General features: G+C 45.0%; 1 protein-coding gene across 29 annotated transcripts in view; it reads right to left on the reverse strand.

Annotated features, from left to right (window-relative positions):
- LIMCH1 (LIM and calponin homology domains 1) overlaps positions 1–4,622 on the reverse strand; it is a 156,368-nt gene extending 151,746 nt beyond the window's left edge. For all 29 annotated transcript variants that reach the window (XM_085545515.1, XM_085545513.1, XM_085545514.1 and 26 more), the window contains exon 1: positions 4,406–4,622. In XM_085545515.1, coding sequence (XP_085401641.1) covers positions 4,406–4,501 — 96 coding nt within the window. In that variant the 5' untranslated portion in view covers positions 4,502–4,622. The remainder of the gene's footprint in view (positions 1–4,405) is intronic.
- Between the last annotated feature and the right edge of the window lie 17,695 nt (positions 4,623–22,317).

The following is a 22,317-nucleotide window of genomic DNA, read 5'->3' on the forward strand; positions in this document are numbered from 1 at the left end:
ACTAAATGCTGCCCTGGAGATGTAGAGAAAGAATTCCATTCCAAGTCATAATAACCACAGTAAAGTTACTCTGAGCTCACATTCATCCAGGAGCAGAAGCCAGCCACCTTTTGACTCTTTATGATTGACTTACAATAATCTAACCTTAGCTGTCCACAGATTAGCCAGCTGGTCCAAGCCATTTGTATAGGCCTCTTCTAGTCTGAGGAACATCTTTGTAGAATCATAGAATGGCTTGAGTTGAAAGGGACCCCAAGGATCACCAAGCTCCAACCCCTCACCACAGGCAGGCCCACCAAACTCCATGTTTAATACTAGACTTCCTATCTCAAACTATGAAAACAATGTAGTCCTAAGTCTTACTGCACCTTTCTACATCTGAGTGGTTGTATTCAGATACTTTCGCAGGTAGTCAGACTGGCTTCTCCAGAACTGCCTGCTGCAGAAAACGTCTGCTAGATTTAATCTACTCCTATCTGAGTACCTGCAAGACTGATGGTCCAGTCTTGCTAGGGGCACCGTGGTTGTGGGACTAGAGTCCCTAATCAAGGATCTTAAAATCCCCGTGAAAGCAAAGGAAGAGTTGATGTCTAGATACAAAGATACAATCCTGCAAGAGAGAAGATGCTCATACATGCAGTCAATCAGTAGGTTTAACCAGTATGTTCAATAGAAGGAGCTTTATTTCTGATATTCCTCCAAGTCAGGGCACTGTAATCAGTGTCATACTGTATTTTGAAGGCCATACGAACCCATGTGTGTATTCCTCAGGTTGCAGACTCCTTCAATAGATTACCCCAGCCCACTTCCTTCACCATATAGGAATGATTTTGTCCATGAGCGACTCCCACTGCCTTTTAAGCAATGGGGGACAAAAGCATCAGCTTTCTAGAATGGCATCCACAGGAGGGAGAGACATCCTAATAAAATCTCATTTCCAGACTCCTGATGCAAGACAGTAACATGAAATTTACTTGCCCAGATCACTATTTTTATAACCCTCGTGCTGTCTCACAGATGTGGTGGTGCAGATGGTGGCATGGCTGTTCTTCTGCGCAACAGGACGCATCTAGAAACACCAAGTAATACATCTAGCCCCAATTCTAGAAGCAACCAGCTTAAAGCTGCTGTCTTCAACAGAAAAATCTAGTGGAGGTAAAGAAAAAAACAATAAAAAACACACAACCAACAAACCCCTCTGGCTGGCAAGCTGCTTCTTAACAACACAGCTCTGCAGGGAAATACGTATAAAAGTGGCAGAGTTAGAAATTACTGCACTTTAGCCTATGCACATCTACAGGGAATGGCAAAGTCAAGCACTGACCATAAGGGACAGAAAGCATGCCTTGTTTATTATTACCAGACAACAATAGAGGAAGCATTCTTATCAGCTGGCAAAGTTTCTAAGGAATACAAGCCTATGGAAAAGCCATCCCTAATTGAACCAAGTCTCAACAATGAGGACAGAGCATATTAATGAGGCGATGAGGAGATAACAATACCCCGAGGAGCTGCACCAGTATTAAATGCGGCTTTATTACTGTATTGCTGTTACGAATCTTTGCAGCAAGAATGACTGTTTATACAGATGTTCTTCCAACCATCAGTTATTGTAGTTTAAGCAAACACACTGGGAACCTTGACATGTTAAAATTACAGGCCATTAGATTAAATTAGATCTGTTATTTTGCTTTAGTAAGACACTACGCTTTACAAGGCTGATACATTCTTTCAGTGAAACTGAGCTGTGTTAATTGAAACGAGATACTGCACCTTTAATAATGCAGGCCCATGGAGCTGCCTCACAGGGTTTTTCATCTGGTGCCTTTATTTTAAGTCTTCTGAATGCCACTAATATGGTTCACTTTATCATTAAGAGGGCATTCTTTGCATAAGTAGCACATGCCAAGCAAAACTAAAATAACAGAATTGCATTACTGTTACACAGGGGGAAGCGTGGCTGATGGTTGTGCAGAACTAAACCTATGAACAAGGTTGAACTTGTATTTCCTACCAACAGTGACTTGCAATCAGAGCAGAAAGTCCACAGAGTCCCCACATCCCAGCTCCTGCCACACTCAGACCACATCAAACCTGTCACCACCACATCCAGATCTCGGGCCCTTCTGCACGCTCAGGTGGACCTCAGTGCTTCTGTCCCATAGCTCAAGGAAGGCACAGAAGGGATGGGATTTTTATGAGGAGCCACCCACTTCATTGCACACACGACTCTCCCATTCTGCAAAGAGCAGGATAACTCTGATAGAGCAAGAAGACTTCTGGCACTCATCAGACATGCTCTGGTGAAACATCACACACCAAGGAGCAAAGGAAGGCCTCTCAAGACACTTAACCCTGAGCCTCAGCACCTGCCTGTGTAGTGCCCAGCCTGATACTGGGTCAAGCATAGTGCTGCTACAGCAGAGACAGCACTTGGAAGGTATTTAAACTGGGTGAGGATCCAGCCCCAAGCCACGCAGCTGGTCCCTTACCAATAACAATGCGCAGCTTCAGATCTGTGTGTTTCTGCCTCAGCTTCCTTGTGCTCTACTGTCTGACAGGTTCTGAGCTCTGCTAGCACCCTCACGGCCAGTCCTCCCCATCCCATACCAGGGAGGTCAGGAGCCAGCTTACAGCAGTTGCTGCTTGTTTTATTCTCATCCTTGTAAATGCTCAGCATTGAGTTGGAGGCCACCACATGCCTGAGGATTGCTAACACCGCTGGGCCAGCACATAGACTGCTGTGGGACGACCACAGAGCTGAAGGAGGTGGACCTAGCAGCCAAGCATGGCACAGCCCTATTTCTGGTTCTCACCCAAATCAACAGGGCTTAGTGCCTACAATAAACAGATAACATCTTAGGGATGTTACAATTGATGTCGCTTTTCAATATCCTTGGGCTAACGTATCAAGTTCCACACCATTAGCTAAGTCCAACTCCTCCAGATTTAGGATGTGAACGCTGACCACACTTTTCTAGGTGGTATTAAGCCTCATACCCTGAACTTAACCCAAAAGGAAATACCACACACAAGGTACATGGGACCATGCCTGATCACAGGCAGCTGGCATCCTCACCACACACATCACACCTTTGCCATCCATGCAACAACAAGATGCAAAAAGTGAATAAGGAAGTGTGAGAGGTTTCATCCAGCTTCCTCTATCCACATGGCTCTCCTGGGCTGGCACTAAATGCAGAAGGAGTTAAGCCTCCTCCTGCTCAGCTTATCAGCCCCATCATACCAGCACAGGCATGAGAGCTTGGGAAGGCAGGGAACTGCCCAGGAGGGAGGTTTCCGCCTGACCCACACTCGCTGCTCCTGAACAGGAAGGCTCACACTCCCTTCATTATCATCATGCCCGGAGTGATTGCTGGCAGCCTCATTACCCACCGACCTGCTTTGCTGCTGAGTTCCTGGCATTGTCAGCAGCCAAAACCAGAAGCCATAAGGCACTGCGCACCGTATGGGGTCACATGTCTCTCTCCTGCTCCTCCTGTAAGGAAGGATACATGGGGACCACCTCATTCATCTACCCTACGCAGCTGGCTGCATGCGCTGCACTTCTCCCACAGGCTGTACCTTGGCACAGCAGTCCTTCTTTTCCCATTCCTCTCCGTCCCCATCTCTGGTCCTACAGCAACCGGCCAGCTACATCAGTGCCTGACACAGCACTGCCCTTCCAGATGACGTTGGGGTCAACCGTTATTCCCGATAATACACTTGAGAATGCAGGAATCCCACCGTCGCGATGACTTTACCGACCATTCTCTCAACCACCGCAGGAGAGCAGAACCTAAAGCCGCAGATTAAACTCAAAGCCTGACGAGCAGCTGACGAGAGCTGTTACCCGGCTATCTTGGTTTATATCGCGGCTGTTCTGCACCAGCGATACGGCGCGGAACTACTCAAAGCGTCGCTATTGTTACACGCCAAAATATTGAACTACGGCGTCTCACCCCCACCTGCTCGTCAGGGACCCGCGGGGCAGCACCGCATCACCCTCACCTTTCAGCAGTGACACAGGAGGGGATGCGGGTACTCCCCCCATACACACACACACACTACGCGCCGTTCCGCGTTACCTGCGCGGCTCCTCTGCGGCCGGGGGTGCCCTGGGAGGGTCGGGTCCCCAGGAGGGCCGGGGAGCCCTGGTTCCCCCCCGCCCGGGAGGAAGCGCCGGCTCCAACACCTGCGCTGCTGTTTACGGCCGCCCCGCTCAGCCCGAGCCAGGGGGCGGGCGAGGGAAATACGATTAAGGGCTTAAATCCGGCGCGGGGGCTGCGGCTCGGATGCCGCAGCGCGCAAATCGCGCACCCCCGAGAGCGGCCGGAGCCCCGCGGCCGGGCGGCAGCTCGGGACTGCGGCACGGCGCCCACACCGCGCTGCCATCAACCTTTACCTCGATCCACTTCTGCGCCTCGCCGAAGGCCGGTTCGGGCTGCGGGGAGTCGGGCGGAGGCTGCGCTTCTCCCAGCTCCAGCGCGGGGCTGGCCATCGGGGAGCTGCGACGAGCAACGAGCCGCCGGCCGGGTTGCGCCGCAGCCTGTGCCGCTGCCTGCCGCGGCGGGGCCGGGCGGCTGAGCTGTACAGCCCGGCGGCTGCGGCTCGCCTGCGGTAACCCCGCGCCTGGTGCCGCCTCGGTCCTTCCTCCCTCCCTGCTCCGCCCCGCCCGCCGCGCTGCCGGCTAAAAATAAAACAGACGGGCCAAGCGGCTTTGCCTGCAGCCCGGGCACACGGCCCGTCCCCCCGGGGGCGGCCGATCCCTCCCTGGCTGCAGCCGGCGTCGTGCCCGCAGCCCCGTCCCGCGGCTCTCGGCAGCGCTGCGGAGGGAGAGCGACAGGGCGATGCCGAAGCGAAGCACGAGAGCTCTGCTCTCCCAGGTGTACTGAGAAACAACGCACGTGAGCGTGCGTTTGGGGCAAGGGAAGACAGCAGGACGCATCGTGCAGAGCTGCGCGGCTGATAGGCGGTGCGAGCAGCCCCGGCTCGTGCAGAAATGCTCTTAAGCCTGAAGCGAGGCATAGAAGTTTCTAGAAATGGGCAGGAAAACTCTTTCAAAAGGCCTTTTTAAAACCAAACTCTAAAAAAAAAACCAAAAAAAAAAACCCCACAAACAAATAACCCATCCATTCATCTAGTCGTGTTGGAAAGATGAGCTAATATCGGTCGTTTGTATTTATTCCAGCTTAAAAAGATCCCCACTTGCTGGACACCTGTGTGCTGGACACGGGGGTGGCTTCACATTCGCCCCCATCAGTTCAGTATCTGATCAGAGCACCTGGCTGTGCTCAGCTGGAGGCAGTGCCAGCAAACTGCAGGACTTCAGAGCAACCTTCGTCCAGGTGTGAGTTTGTTTCAATTCTAAGGGTCCGAATCTCACTCATCATTATATAGCAGTCATGGAAGCAATGCTTGCTCTTCAGATTGCCTCAATCTGCATATTTAACTCTGTTCTCATTCTGAGTTTGCTTTCCTTGCATTTAGCTTTGGACTCTGTGGTTTGGAATTGGATGAAGCAGCAAAGTACCTGAAATCAGCTCACTCTGAGAACAGCAACGAGATGAAGACACTGTTTTTGGTACACTACCCTCAAACATCTAAAGGGAACTAACAAGTATATTTAAAGTACTTCTGCCAACACAAACCATTTTCTGATTCTTCTAATATTTAAATAACACTGATGTGTATCAGACACAATTAACTTTGTTTTCCCGAGGCAGGGGGAAATCATTATCCTCTCTCTTATTGCTCTGCAGTCCCAACTGTGTGGCTGTATTGTCCAATGCTCCCAATGCCCAGCTCATGGGGAGCTGCTCGTGGCTGACCACTGCAGTATTCTATGTCTTGCTGTGGAAGGTGGGCATCCTTCTGCCATGTATGTACTCAGTTTGCATGGCTCACTAAAGCTGATGTGCCTCAGTGCTCGTGCACCCTCTTGCATTCGTGTGTATACTTTTTAAATGGCTAAAATCTGTGCCAAGATGTGTGACACAGCCCTTCAGAGAGCCCTGCCCTGTGTTTAGGGTAATAGGAAAACCATGCACGGCAGCAGGAATCTGGCCACTTCTTCGCTAATCCTAATCCTGAACCTGCTTCCATCCGGTCAGATCTGAGCAGCATCCTTACCTCCCTGTTCCTATGGCAACGTGGCTCTAGCATCAGCCCAGCTTGCTTTATGTTTTTTAAGCCACCATCTGCCTGGGGAGCAGCAGGCCTTTCTGTAAGCCCCTTGACACCAGTTATAGATTTTTGCTAAGGTTTTTCTTTCCCTTTTGCAGCCACCCTGGTGACTGGCATAAGAGGCAAAATATAAGAACAAGGGCTTGGAAACTCCAGGAGGGTTTTCCTGGTGTCATGTTGCCACTCCAACCAAAACAGCAATAAAATAGAACAATTTTCCTTGTAGCCGTTGTTTTAAAATGAATGCTTCAGTTCAGCTCTTTCCAGTAAAACTCCAGCTCCCATCTCAGCAGACCTTATCACCTCACCATCATTGGCACCTGTGCTGGTTAGACAGGGGAAAGCCTTTGCAGGAGCAGCAGTGGTGCCAAGCTGTGTGCTTTGTACAGCTTTGTACAGCTTTGTACAGCTTTGTACAGCTTTGTACAGCTTGGTACAGGTGCACTCGCCCTGCCTGGAGGCAGCGTGCCCATGGGTGAGTGAAGGAATTGCACCAGGGAGCTGTGGGGCAGTGTGTGTGGGGTGGTCATGGGAGGGTGAAAGCAGAGGAAAGGGGGCATCCTGAGTCTGTCAGGGCTTTGCTGCCTTAAACAGAAGGGAAAGGAGCAGGCTTTTGTGAAGCTGTTTTCAAGTGGAGTGGGGGTTCAGCTGGTTTGGTTCTAGCTGGTGTGCTCTGCCACATTTTGTTTTCTCTGTTGGAAAGAGGAACTGTTTTATTCCTGTCAGCATGCAATATAATGTCTTTAAACCTCTCAAATGCCAGGAGCAAGGGGTTCGTAAGGCCTTTTGTTTCTGTTTCACCTGGGTTATTAGTCTTTTCTCTGTAAGCTTTTATAGGTATGTCCGAAACACACCAAGCCTCTTTGTTGGTGAAGTCACTCTGTGAGCCCTGAGCTTTGCTGTGTCCTTATTGGATCGGGAATCTGCTGCTCCTGCCTGATACTCTGAGTAGAACTGCTGTTTCACCCATTGTGGGCACAGCAGGGCACATGACACAACCTCAGGCCAAATTTAGGAGACATCTGAGCTCAGCCATATGTGGGCTGCACCAAATGAGCATCTCTTTGGTTGTTTCCTCAAGCACTTCCATCCATTTCATTGGTTTGCTTGTCTCTTTTCTCCCTTTCTCAAACCACTGAATGTCCTGTGGACAACTTGAGCATGTAAAATACTCATTTTAGAAATACTGCTTGGGATTCCTTCGTTCTCTGGGGTGCAGAACAGGGGTAGGCACATACAGCAGCCAGTTAGTTGAGGGCCATCACTGGAGTCATATGACTGCAAAGAGCAATGCAGCCACCTGGTGAAGGCGTGCTGACCTGGGAAGGGTGGGCTGAGAGAGCATCTGACAGGAACATTCACAGCAGCGTTGGCCAGAGCACTGGGAGAAAACTTCACCAAAAGTTCAATATTTTCTTCACTGGTAAAACTAGATTCAAAGACAGTTCTACTCTGCAGGCTGTCTCTGAGAGCAGGTTAGTAAGGGTGTCTAATTAGGAGCAAGAGAAAACCTCATTCTGAAATATGACTCAGAGGGCTGTTCGTGTTTGAGAGGGTTTGTGATTTTTGGTTCTTTTTAACATACAAGCTACAATAAAAGTAACGCCGGAGCTTTAGTGATTTTTGTTTCCCATGCCAGTCAGTCATTCTGAGATCACGAGAGCATGTTGGTTTTCTCAATCACTCAAGCAAATGTTGTGACTCTGCATTTTATTTAATTGGGGCATCTGCTGTGGCACATTTGCAGCATTCAGCATTTGGCTGACAGCACCTGTCTGTGTGTTCCTGCCGTGCTGCCTTCCATCATAGTCACTTTCTCTGCACTGCCGCTCACTCAGCAGCATATTGGCAGACTTGGCATCCACGTTCTGAGCCATTTAGAGGGGAGCGTGGCTGGCTGGGTCTCCTGTGCTTGCTCTTCCCTTGGAGAAAAGCAGCATTGCCCCTTCTCACCCTGTCCTGGGAGAGAGCACGAAGTCCGTCTGCAAAGCAGGTTCCCTTTACTTTGTAATTCTAGTTTGATTTTTGAAAAGTAAAGCACCTTATTTGACTAATTTAATAGTGGCTGAGCACTATCTGACACTTCTCTGTTCTGTCTTTGCTTTTAATTATTTCTCTAGATTTGAAAAGCTGTTGGTTATTCAGGATCTGATTCACTTCAAAACATGGTGCTCTTCAGCTGTGAGCCCCACAAACCAGGCTGCAGGCTGTTCAGAATGAGAGACTGTGCTCATAAATGCCTGCAAGTATTCAAGCTGAACGCTCCTTCCAAAGCACAATTCCGGCCTCTCCTCATCTTCGCTGTTCCCTGTGTACCAAATCCCTGATCTGTATCTCTGTTCTGAGTGCTGATACTCCTTAGGTGTGGGATTTTCCCTGCCTGGCCCCCTCCCTGGCTGTGCACTTGGTTCTCCTTCCCAAGGCCCCAGATCCCACGCTGATGGCTCTGCTGATTGCACGGGGCTGGCTGGGCTTCGCCTTTCATCCACAGCCACACTCAGTTCTCCTGTTCACCCAAACAAGCGTTTCCTTCCTTCTTTATATTGTTCTCATCAAGACCTGCCTTTCCTCTGGGGTAGGAAGTTCCTATATCCTCTTTAAAAAGCATCATTTTTTTTCACCCCCCGGCCCAGCTGACTTCCTCCCCACCTACCGCAGCCCCCACCTTGGCTCTGAACTTTGTCCATCCCCATTCTGCCTCTCCTCTCCTCGTACTCCCAAGCAGTAGGTGGAAGGAAAATGTGCCAAAGAGAAGCTGTGAAAACCCCCAACAAAGAAGGGCAGAAGGAACCCAGTGAAGGAAGAAGTATCACAAGCAACTGATGAGTGCCTTCCACCAGTGTTATCAGTGATCTTGTTGGACTGCTAAGACAAAAGCTCTGTGTCTGTAGGGCTGTGTATCTGCCAGCATGGTTTCTCTAAGACAAAAACAGCAAACATATTATTTCTATGCTGAGCTGGAAGTGGTGTAGAAGGGCAAAGAAATGTTTCCCTGCCAGCTTTCTTCTCAGCTTGACTAATTTTCAGCTACTTCCCCACAATCTACTTCATTAAGAACTGCAGGTGGACCAAGGGTGTTCTTCCAACAAGAATCTCCACTTCAAGGTGTACCTGCAATCACCCTACAGCTGATTTTGCACTAAGTAGATGGAGCAGGTTGTTTAGATGTCTACAAACCATTGTAGTGAGCTGCAGCTTCAAATTAGGGCTATAGGGTTCCATTATAGGGATGGGAAGGGTTATCATGTATGAGACAGCATGCAGTGAATGCAGTTAAAAACTTCTGCTGAACAGGTGTCAAATAAGAAGAAAATCACATTTCTAGAACTGCAAAGATGTGTGATTTGGAAATCAAGTCTTTGCTTCCAAAGTAAATTCCTCTGTTCTGCTTCTCATTTCCTTGATATAGAACAAAGTTTGTATAATGGTGGCATAATCAAATAGATTTATGAATAGAACCAAATGGTGCTGTTGTATTAAACGAGCAAAAAGGACAAGAAATAGTCTCTTACTGATCAGTGTAGCTATTTGCTAGGTAGCAGTGTTTGGAAGTTTGACCAAACTGGGAGAAGCCACATCACATTCAGCATTTAATTTTAGCAGTCACTTGCATCATCAAGAAAGTCTTCCTTTTTATTCTCCTAGTAGGTTTAAAGAAGAAAACCTATGCCTGGAATTAGTTCTGGGCTTCATACAGACCTGTCTGGGATATTTGCAGTGAGTTATAATATTTATTTATACAAGGTAAGGGAATAGGCAGCTAAAAGTGGAAAATTGAAAGGAAGAAGAGAAACAGACTATAAAAAGAAGTAAAAAGAAAAAGGTGAGAAAGGTAAAGAGTGACTTTATGCAGGACAACAATTTATTTTACTTAGAAACATCACAATTTTGTGATATGGGAATATATATACGTATATTTACCTATCTGCTGAGTTTTTAAAGGACAACATTTAGCCAAGGAGTGTGTTCTTCTGGAGGCATGAGAAAGCTGTGCAGGGTGAGATCTGGGTGAGCTCGCTCCCTGAAGGCAGGCTGTCTTGCTCAGTGATCTGCAGCCTGGCAGTCCTTGCAGAACGAGACACACATCAAAGCTGTGGAGGTGCTTTGGTGTAGCACGTACCATCTGGGAGAGACAGCATCCATCATGTCATCACAGGCATGAAGTCACATAATCACAGTCAGGATGTCAAAATCAGACACCAGCCCAAGCTCAAAATGAAGACTCTTTTTGTTGTCTTTACTTTGCTCCACCCCTGTTTTAAAAGGTAGAGTATTACTTGGAACCCCGTCTGAATTATGGCCGTGAGATGGGGACGTCTCCCAGACAGCAGAATTTCTCATACGTCCATCCCTAAACTGCAAGTACCAACAGGCTGATAAATCAGATTAACATTACTTCACCATTTACACACATCAGGTAAAAACTCATTCACTGGAGCTTCTGATGGAAACAGAATACTTCTTGATATACATGAGACATTTAGGAATTAAAGAAACACAGAGTAGCATGGCTATTTGTTGGGCCTTTGATAGGAAATGTTATAAACCTTTTAGTGTTTCACAAGAATTGCTGTTTTCTGATCCTCTCGGGGACCAAACTTCACTTTACTAAAAACTCCGGGACTTCTTCTGAGTCCTGTCCTACAAGAGTGTGAGTCCAGGAGGTCCTGGCACGTCTCTTGGGGTTTTAACTTGTATGTAAAGGTGCAGCATGATCCTAAAACATAGGTTCACTCTGCCCTTGCTGCCATCTGCTCAGATGTGAGCCATCTCCAACCCAGGAACAACATCACTGTACTGCTGTCCATGCCTCAGATGCCTATATATGTTCCCTGGAGTAAGTTTTGGATCCAAGCTGACTCTCTTGGCTGCTTTTAGGAGTGGATGTGATGAAGCCATCTACTGCATTATGAAGGTTTATCTCCTATTCAAGTCCTTGTTGACAAAGTATCAGGGAGGAGGAGGATATTACACTTTGTTGAATTGCTGTCTGAACTGCTATGATTTACTACTTAAGAGCCACCCACCCATGTGAAAAGCAAAGCTGATAAGATTGCCAAGAAATCACTGCTATTGTGTGTACAGCCAAAAAAGTTCATGAGGTCTCCTCTTAAAGAAAAAGAAAAGCAAAATAGGAAAAAAAAATCCTTTTAAGTTATTTTCATAAGTTTCTCTTATTATTACTCTTTTTTAGAATTATTTTATATTTAATTATGTCTTTCTTTCCAGCCAGCAAAAATATCTGGACTTTTTCCCAGTTTAGAGGCCCAAATGCTTCTTTCTGGGCCTCTAAAAGAAACACAGAGGTTAAGAAAACTTCATCTGATCATGTAAGAGAATGGAAAGAACTTTCTTAAAGTCGATAATCCATGTTACTGAACTGATTTCCAAAATCAATTGACTCTTATTCTCAGGCTCTTTTTGGCTGCTGATGGGGCTGTCTATCACACAAGCTCCTGACCAAGCTGGAGGGAAGGACAGGCAAACCATGGGTTGCAGGTTTGTTATACCTGCAGCTGATCCAAGCCAGCACTTGGGAGGATATCTACATTTTTTTTCTTTAATCAGTGCTTTTCAAAAGAACCTTAATTACTAAGCTTTTTTCTTAAAATATCATATTTCTGGATTATATCTTCCACGTATTGATGATCCATGCTCAGAAATCTGGATAGGGATTTTCATAAGACTTTAAAGGAATTAGATGCTCAGATCCCATCAAAATTAATGGGCTCAGGCACTTAAGTCCTATCCATGCCTTAAAAAATTCCAGTCCTAAGACACCAGTGACACCATGTTTGCTTTGTGTGCTGGCAGGCCAGGAAAAGATCAGAACGATGGCAAGTCTTCAAGAAATTGGAGTGCTACCTTCAAAAAAGCCTTGTAGAAATTGTATCTTCAAGTCTAGGCCAAACAGTGCAGGGAACATTGGCATCACTTTGCAAATTTGGCCAAGGAGTCTCATTAGTTTCTTCAAGGCACGTGCTGAGACAATCCGTAGGCATATCCCAGCATCAATAGGTTGCTATAGTCTTCTCTTTCCCTTTCTGCAGTAATTATTTCACTGAAATGCTGAAGCACTGTGGAAGACTTGAATACAGACGCTGAAAGCAACAGAAGGCGCTCATGGCATAGAAGAACCCAGCTGGAAACTTGTGGTGTGCACATGCTGGAGGTGCTGTGCTGGGGAAAAGGGTAAGAGCTGTACATATGCTCCATTAAGCCTGCCAATTCTTAGGGCTGCTTCTCTCAAAAAACTGCATGACTTTCACTTTCTGAGGCCTTGAGAGTGCTGGAGACTCCAGGAGAAAGGCAGGGGGAAGATTGAGATGCCAAGAAAACTCTTCATCTCTTATGTCAGTGAGAAGGAGGAGAAAGGAGAGTCATCTTGCTGTATAGAAAGTCGTATTTATATACATTTACATTTGTATCTTTACATACTCAAGATTGTAGAACCCCCAGAGGAGAGAAAGAGAGATGAGGTTTATGAAGCCTGTCTGCTTCCACAGGAATGCTGGAGTCCCAGAAAGGAGGCTATAATGTCTGGAGAACACATAATAACATCCAGGATTCACTTCTTATCTTCCTCTTAAACTTCTGGCCCTTGATACAAGAATTGTAATGACTTTATTGGAACTCTCTGTGTTTCAAAGCTTGTGATAATACAAAAGCCATCCCATGGCTGATTTCTTCTTACAGAAACACTGTTGAGAAGGATGGAGAGAGATGTTTACACCAACAGATATCCTTGGTTTATAACATGTTGAGTGATTGCAAAACTTACAGCTGAATTCCCAAATCCGTTTAAGTTCTCAAGTGATCATAATATAGTTAACATATCCTTTACAGAAAACATGCACAAAAATAAGGAAATGAATGCTTAAACACATAATAAATCTTTCACTCTCCACAGAATAAGTGCACTATTCTTATCAGGTATAAGCCGTGGCCTATTTCTTCATAATCACAGTCATAAATCTGTCTCAGTTATTGTATATATCTTACTATCTGTGTATTTACCCTTGAAGAATACTGCAGTAAATTTCCTAAAGATAAAGGGATTCACTTTTTTTCTTCATAGGTATTTACAAGTTACCAGTTCTGGTCAATAACAGTGGGTGTTCTGTTGAAAAGGAAGGTATTTGATGGCAGTTTCACTTAAAATTATTTATGCAACTCTGGTTTGCATTTAGTAAGTGGGATTAGAAATGCAATGTTGGTATTGCTTCTAAAGCCCCTACGTAGTGAAGAAAGAACATGAAGTATTCTGGGTGTACTGCTGAAACCGTATGTGTTATATAAGAGTGTTGTGTTACATAGAAATACACCTTTTGTTATCAGTTTAAGGGGTACTTTCAATCAGTGATTTTGTGTTCACTCTGAAATAAGAGACAGAAACCATGTTCCCAACATCTGCTTTACTGTGGATGTTTAAAGTCTACATGGATGCAAAAGCAAATGAAGACATTCCCTGCAGAAAAATCTGTCCAGGGACATTAAATACAAAGATACCACATCTGCCTGTGTGGTGTCCCTGCAGCTCCTGTAAGATGGTGCAGCAGATAAGGGCACACCACTGTGTGTTTGCTCTCCTCTCACATCACACCCCAGGGAGTGTCACTGTGATGCCATTGAGACCAGGTGCTTTTTATCATATCCAGTGCACCTTTTTCTTTGATTTTATTATTTGTTTGTTTGTTTGTTTGAGATAACTTAGCACCGATAACGTCAGAAAAATTATGGGCAGGAAAGGAATGCATTTGGAAAGTTACAGTGCCATCTATAGAAGGAGAACCAGCCTGCAATCTCAAGCCTCATTGCCTTCAACAACCTTATTTTGCACCTTCATCAGCTGTTTTAACCATCATCTGATCAGCTGGAACTAAATAGCACATCCAACAGAAAACTGGGCACTGTACTGCACTCTTAGGCTTGACTCCAGTCCTCACCTACATGTTTGTTTTCCTTCCTCATTCTCTCTCACCTTATTTTTTCTGCCAGCGTTGTCCTGGTTTGTGTTTGGTTTTGGCAGCATCTCCTGGTAACCTAAAGCTGCCTGGTGGTCTCGCTCACCCTGCCAAGAGACAGATCATTGAGGGTGCTTGGATGGGGCTTTGTGCAATGGGAAAATTGGCTGTACATCAAGCCAAGGAGAAAAGTTGAGGTGCTGACTTCACAATGAATAGTAAGGAACCAGGTGGAAGAGTCAGATTCAAGTCTATATTCCAGCAGATATTTCATGGCTTACGTACATTATTGCTTAGATATATTTATTTACAGAGAACATTTGCAGGAAGAGGAAGAGCCATTCACCACCAAGAGCTAAATGGTGCAGTAGTTAAACCACATGCCTAATGCGATGCATGGCCACAAAGACCTTTGCCATTCACACTGGCTCAGGGCAGCTCAGTAGGCCTCACACTGCCCACATGCTTTCTGAGCTCTCCCTGCCTGGCACAACAGGCATGAGGGGGTTTGTCAGTCTCATCAGTCCCTGAGGGATCAGCCTTGTGTGCTTGCAGAAGCTGGAGGCAGATCCTGGACTTTGGACATTAGGTCCCACTGACCCAGCTCATGTGCTCTCTTCATCCGTTGGCCACAGCACTGTGGCTTGTCACTGTACATTCTTACAGCTTTGGCTGGTAAATGCTCTCTCAGTGTATTTTAAATCATTAGATTTTGGTGAGATGGGCAAAAGAAGAGCATGGGTCTAATATGGTACCATTTAACATCACTGAACATTTCGCCACTGACTTTGGCTGGTTTAGAGATGGTTTTATGACCCTGAACACACTGGATAAACTGTCTTAAACCAAATATTCTTCCCCAGCCTTGCTTCATTCAGACCCTGATTCTGGAGGACATAACCTCAAAAAAAACTCATGCACAGCCTAGTGTTTTACAAGTAAGACGTGGGGTGGGAAAAGAGGAGCTGTCTTAAGAAGGATCCTCTTCTGGAGAATGATCCCCCATGTGACTGCATCCAGCCACACTGCAGCAGACATAATGCTGTATGGCTGCTGCAAAGGAATGCAGAGCTGGACTGCCTCTGTCTGCCTGCTGTGTCTCATCCCAAAGGCTTCTGCACCAGCAGGCTTAAAGATGCACTACAAGGAGTACATTGCACCCATCAGGCAGCAGTGAAACTCATCACTGATTCAAGTACAAAATCTGCATGTTGGAGTGTTGTATGGTTCTGAATACAAAGGCCAGTCCAGATTGTGAACAATTTTCAGATTAGACAGAGTTCTTAATGAACCACAAATGAGAGCTCCATCCACCTGTACTGTGGGCAGTGGTTGCATAGCTGAATGCCATAAGTACAGATATGTAAGGGCATTGCTGCATGTACTTTTGCTTTGTGGTGGATTTCACTATTCATACCTCACTTGCAAATAAAATACGCACAAGCATTTATTTTGCTCTAGATTAGAATGAATATAAAGAAATGAACACGTGGGTATTGGAAGCCCTTTCTAGCTGCTGCATCGTGTTTCCCTTCTGAAACAGAAGTCAGCCTGAAAGCTTCAGCAAAAGCTTGCTTTGGGAATAAGCATTTTTGCAGACTGCTGACTGTGGAACTGCATTTATTAACGAGTTACAGTCACACAATGGTTTGCCTCCATACTATCTGGGTCATAGGCCAGAATTCTCCTGAATGCTAACGCTTTCATTCAAGCTGCATTTGCCAGTGCACAGTGGAGATATTTGCCTTCCTAAAGCTGGTCCTAAATGGGAATGCTGTGTGTCACATCTGCTGTAACTGCTTATGGTTCACTGCAGAGTCAGGGGTGAGGCCCTCTCCCTGTGAACTCCAGTATGGTGGAACAGCAGGCCATAGTGTCACTTCCCACTCTGTAAGGTCACAGTTGTTGGTGCCATTAAGTGGCTCCGACAGACAACTTGCAAGGTACCACAAGAGGTCAATTGCAAGAAGCCATAAAGAAGAGCTCAGCCAAATTAAGCTGAGTCCAGGCACTGAAGTGCCTAATTTAAGTAAGGGTACAGTAAGCTTTGCCTAAATTTAACACAGTCAGTGACCAGCTGACTTTTGCTCCTAACAAACATATTCTTCTGCCAGGAAGAATATTGGGATCTTGCCACAAACACAAAGAAGAACATGGGATTAGATAAACCATACCCAACCTGTTATTACTTCTTAAGGAGCTCTATAGAGCTTATTTTTTAAGAAGCTTTCCAGCAGCATTCTTATGAGAAAAAAATACACCCCAAAAACAACCCAAAGAGAGGGAAGTTACTCTGTTGGTGGTCACTGCAGATGAAAAGTCTGAAAACCTCCTGTCTGAGAACAACAGCAGAGACAGCCCACACAGGTCTGAGCTCCCCTAATGCACACAAACGTTATCTATTATATTGCAGTCTGCAAATATGTTAAAAATGTACACTTTATTTATACAAACTCATGTTTCTCCTGTAGCAAAAAATACTTTGGAAAGCAGTTGAACTTGTGAACGCTTATGCTTCAGACTGTTGTTACACTGTCAGGATTCACATTTTCTGCCTGGATATAATTTATAAACACTGGATTTAGTCAGGGAAAGTCTTCATGGAGGTTAACTGTAATTTCCTGTTGTAAATGGAGTCTGATGAGTGAGGATATGAAATCTTGGAAAAGTTTAATCATTCTAAGGAAGGCTTTAGTCCCACTTGATGGAGTAGAATTTGTACAGCTCTGCAAAGAATTGGCAGTTTGCTAATTCTCTGTCCGCTCCAGAATGAAAAATCACAAGTGAAGGGCTTCTGCTTGAAAGCAAATGGATTTCTGCCCTCCTAATAGGATGAGATCAGGCTCCGAATCTAAACAGATGTGGAAATACCATCACATTCTTGACCAAGGAATTTACCTCTATTTGTACACAGCCTCAGCTGTGTGCCTAGAGCCCGAATACTGCATTACACTTCAGAAGCTGAATTCAGCTTCTTCCTATCTGAGCAGAGAACACCTTCCTGGCTCTAGCTGTCCCTGCGAGTGTCATGGAGCAAACTACCAAAGTGATAACAACATTTCCTGACATGCATATACATCAAGTGAATGGCAGTAAAAAAATAACGTAGTGGAGCTGACATTTCCATTTTGGGTGAAGGATTATTCACCTCTATGTGACCACATCTCACAAAGGCACTGTGTGACTATGGACTCACCTTTGAAATCTCCCAGCTAAGCCTATGGGACAGTAAAAAACACCAACACTCCTCATACTGTTTGCTGCTGGTGGGAGGAATATCTCAAGCTTTGAAAACTCTGGCTGCAGACCTCAGGGGTGGCAGACACAAGCTACAGACATCCAACCTGGAGCTGAGCAAAGGATTATGCCAACCACCTGAGTGTAAGGATGTAAGGAAGAGTCATCCTTCCATTATCTAGCACCTTCCCTAGCTTTGTTCAATAAGGATTGGTCCTGTTATTTATTGGCATCACTTGACCTTCAGTTCCATTGTTCAGTCAAAGGAGAAAGAATGGAGGTGAAGCTGGAGAAAGCATCAAAGTAGCCCAATACTGTTACTTTCTGATTTAATCCTGTTCCTTCATCAACACTTCTCTGTTGTGAAAAACACCAAAATACAGGCACAACTTTGTCACCTGAGTCTTCTGTTAGTCAGAAAACCAGAATACTTCAGCCAGTCTTTTTACAATAATTTGCAGTTTTGATTTATGAATCTCCTCAGCTTCCCCACTTACCTGACCTTTCTGTGGGATGGGAGGGAGGGAGGAGGGAGGAAGTAATATTTCTGTGCAATAGAAATCTACCAAAGAAATGTCTTGAGGTATTAAAAGGGGACTCAGGATTAAGTGTCAATATAGACCCTCTTTTGCAGACAGACATGAGTTCACCTGGCTGTTCTCAAAGCCAGTTGTGGTTAGCCTAACACTCAACTTTAGCTAATAAGCTATGCTAAAAGGAAGAATATATTAACTCAGGCCCATAGCCAAACTAGTGCAAATGTAAAACTCCGCCTGAAAAACAAAACATACATGGTTATAAAAAGAGTTTTAATCCCAGCTTTGCCATCAATTTCATGTATTACCTCAGGCAAATCACTGAATCTATGTCTCAGTTTCCTTACTTGCACAGCGGGGATAGTAAAAACACATAAAGAATGGAAGCTGTTCTGGTAAGATTTGAACATGCATACTTATAAAGTCTTAAAAAGAAAATGCAGTTCAGCCTAATTACAGTGCCACAAATAATAATGCTTCTCAGTCTGACACTGGATGAATGTGAGCAATTGAAGTGTCTTTGTTGTTTTTTTTAAGCTGTATTGAGCTTAAACTGCTAACCCTACCAAAACACATTACCCCAGCCTCGTCCCTCCAATGCCATGCAGCTCGCCTCACTTTTTATATCCTGCTGCAGGCCCTGTAATATCTGCTAGCCCCATGAAATTCATTTGAGCAAAAACTACATGAGAAACTTTCAAATCAATTCTGCATTGCTTGTTATCCATGCATTGGGCTCCACCTACATTTCTGAGGCATAGCAGTTTTTAAAGGAGCTGAAAAATGTCATTAAACCATCTTACAGTGTTTGCGATGCTGATGGAAGAATGACCTATAAGAAATGAGCAGGAATTGTCTCTTTTCCCATCTTCCCCATCAAGCATTCATCCACCACCTTTCCCCTGCACCCCATTCCCAGTAGGGGTCTTTGTATCCCCTCATAAATTGCAATGCTCAGAATATACCTCTGGCAATCATTTAATCCTACCCCTTGCTCAGAAGTATTGGCCACATTGGGTCACATCAGCTGTGGTTTTCTCTAGCCAAGCTTTGCAAGCTTCCAAGGCTGGAAATGGGTCAACATTTCTCCGATGACTTTTTCCCAGTAATGAACGACTTCCCTTTAAACAAGTACATATCTAGTGTCCATATGGCCCAAATGGAACCTTTCAAACTGCATTTTGTGTTGCCTTGCTGTCCTTTGATATACTATCTGCTACTACCATCAAAAAGTTAGCTCTGTCATCCTTGCAAATGCCATTGAAGTATAGTTGCATGGTACAGTTAGATCCTCTCTTAGCTTCTTCTATGCCAGACTGAAAAAGTCAAGCTCAACCAGCCTCTCCTTGCAGGCCATGCACTCTACACCTCCAGCACCCTTCTGCTGGATCCTCTCTGGATTCCTCCACATCCTCATTGGACTGGGGTCCCAGAACTAGACATCAGTCCAGGTGCAGCCTCACCAGTGCCAAGTAGAGATGGATAGCACCTTCCCTCAATCAGCCAGCCTCACTCCTTCCAGTAGAATTCCCAATGTAGTATGCAATTTGCCTTACTCACGATGAGAGCATACAACACATGAGCTTATATTCAATTTGGCATCTGCCATAACCCCAAGGGCCTGCATCCCAGCCTGTCTATACATACAGAGTAGCTCCAGCCAGGTGCTGAGGTCAGCAATGCATTGCATTAAACTGTGGGGCTTCTCTTAGCCTCATGCTCAGTTGAGATCCCTTGGGTTTTAAGTATTTGGTGCATCAACCACTCCCAGTAATTCAATATCACTCTTTGCAAGACTTTAAAAATGAAAAAATATGAGAGATATTTTAATTCCTTTGGTCACAAAGGAATTTAAATGCTGTTACTTGGCTTTCAGCACTAGGATTATGGTTTCATTTGCTCTAGTTCTTGATTGTTCCCACTCAGTTCATAGTCTCACTGAGCTTCAGACCTGTCAACAGTTGTTGGTAGCAGCAGAAGAGGGAACCTGTGACAGCGAGGTTTATTGCCACTCTGTTTTTCTGCCTACTTCCAGCACACAGGCTAAGGAGAGATCAGCCAGCCACTTGAGCTTCCCAGTGCCTGTGCATCAAAAGGCAGCAGATACTGGTTCTCCTGATTCCCCCTTTGAAGTTATTTCTCTATCTTAAGTATTTATAAATCAGTCTGAGTATCAAAAGTTGGATGCTACTGGAGTTGCTCCCACTCTTCCCTTACTCCTGTAAGGAAAATGAATATTGAAATAGTAATACATAATATACAGGGGATTAAGTGATGCATGTTATATGAACTGCAAACAAGTTATGGATCTAAGCCAAAGGCTATTGATATGCATAAGAGGCTTCAGATGTCTCATCAAACTTGAATTAACATTTGACGAAACGGGTGTTTTAGCTTGTGAGTGGTCCAACTGGAAGTAACAGTATGTTTCACATTACACACACCTGCAAAATAAATGAGTGGCTGCACCTGTTTTGCCACTGGCATCTCCTGAATCAGTCTTATTGCCATAAGTTTCCCAATACTGCCACCTGCAGAACAGGCTAACTACAGCTCCCAACAGAGAAACGTCAAGAGACAGGCTGAGTGCAGGCAACACTGGATATGATTTTTAGTTAGCAATGTGCATGTCTGGACAGATAAACCTGAAATACTACCTGAAAATCCTAAATACTTCTGAAACATTTCCAAGAATGGCTCTTTATGTTAAAAACCCACTTCCATAAGGCTGCAGAAAAACCACAGTAACCTGATTCAAATGAAATAATTTGCACACTAAAATCCTCACGTATCTGGAAGATCAGCAAGAACCAGTCACTGATCTCTTTTAGAAAAGTACATAACTGAATACTGTCCTTCTCTACTTACAGTTTACTCTAGATGGATTTGAAGCGGTGCATACACACTTCTGTGCACGTTGACTTCTCAATGTATTAACATAACTTGAACAGCTGAGCTGTTAATACAGCAAAAGCTCCCACCTTTTCAGCTTTCAGATCCTTACCTGTTGGATCCTCACCTCCAGAGACAACTCTATCACAGCTCATGAAACTTTGGCTCTCCATGGTAATTTATCTTCCTTGAAGCAGGTCACTTTAGGGGAAAGGTCAGTGCTTTGCCAGACACTTGCGCTAACTCAAAATGGATGAAAACAATCTTGCTGCTGATGTACATGAACAGATTAATAACCAATAGCCAGTCTCAACACTTCCATCCTTTGAAAGTGTACCTAGGGCCAAAGAGTGACAATGTAAAAAGTGAATTCCGCAACCCTTTTCCTACTTATCCAAAAAGAAATTATTCAGATGTCTGCCACTCTGTATAGCTGAAATCCAAAAGCCTGAGCAGAGTGGAGAAAAGAAGCTTGATAAATGTCACAGTGACTTCACTAGTTCAACTGCTAGATTAAAAAACAAATGCACGCTGATGCAATCACTGTAAGAAATATAATCAGAACACAAAGGCTCCTTGAGGTAGCTTCAGTATTGCAGGCACAGTTGCAGCAGGTACCCAAGGCAACAGCTTAAACAACAACCCCTACAGAACAAAAGTACAATCCCACATGCATAGCACACAGCTGGCTGGACTCTGCTCTGTCTATTACATCTGATGGTTGCTACTCCTTCCAGCCCCCCATACTCCTGCCACAAGCAGTTCCCTCGCTGGGAGACCTTGTTGCTAGGCAGCCTGAGCCACAGGGAAGGCAGAGAGATGGCTCCAGGCCTCTGCTAGTGCAGGAGGCTGTAGAAGAAACATGATGGAAGGCCTTCATCCATATTTTGTCAACTTGAGAGACATACTGTTGAAGAAGAGTAACATGCAACAGTTTACCTTAGCAGATGCTTTCAACTTTCCAAAGCTGAAAGAGGCTGATGTTTAGAACTGAAGTACTCTGATCTTTTTTAGCTTCAGGACCTGAATTTAACTTGATAATGCTTCCATTAGGATTAGCAATAAGGTGCAACTCAAAACACTTTCAGACTGAGCATGGCTTTACTCAAAGCTCATATTTTGAATTAATCTTCAGACAAACCTGAAAGCCAGTGATAGTTTGCAGGGAACACATATAGCAGCCACTACAGAACACATGAAGTTACAAAGCACAACAAAACAGAAACCTACAGCACTGACAGGCCCCAGCTAGAACAGTATGTTTGTAGGCCTTGGTTGAAGGACACTTTATTCCTTCCCATGGTTATCTGAAGTTTGGACAACATGCTGCAGATGAACATTTAAGACATCTTCATTGAAGAGGGTCAGTGTTAAGGCTTATAGTGTGTTTTACCTTAAATCTTACCTTCTTGCTCATCCAAGCTGGGTATTTCTCCCTACAACTCAAAAATCAGTTACTGTGGCTTCCCAATCTCTTCACACCCTCCATTTTCTGGTCATTT

Source organism: Coturnix japonica, chromosome 4 (genome assembly GCF_054131305.1).
Source record: "Coturnix japonica strain WE chromosome 4, WE-NBRP24, whole genome shotgun sequence".
NCBI classification, from domain to species: domain Eukaryota; kingdom Metazoa; phylum Chordata; class Aves; order Galliformes; family Phasianidae; genus Coturnix; species Coturnix japonica.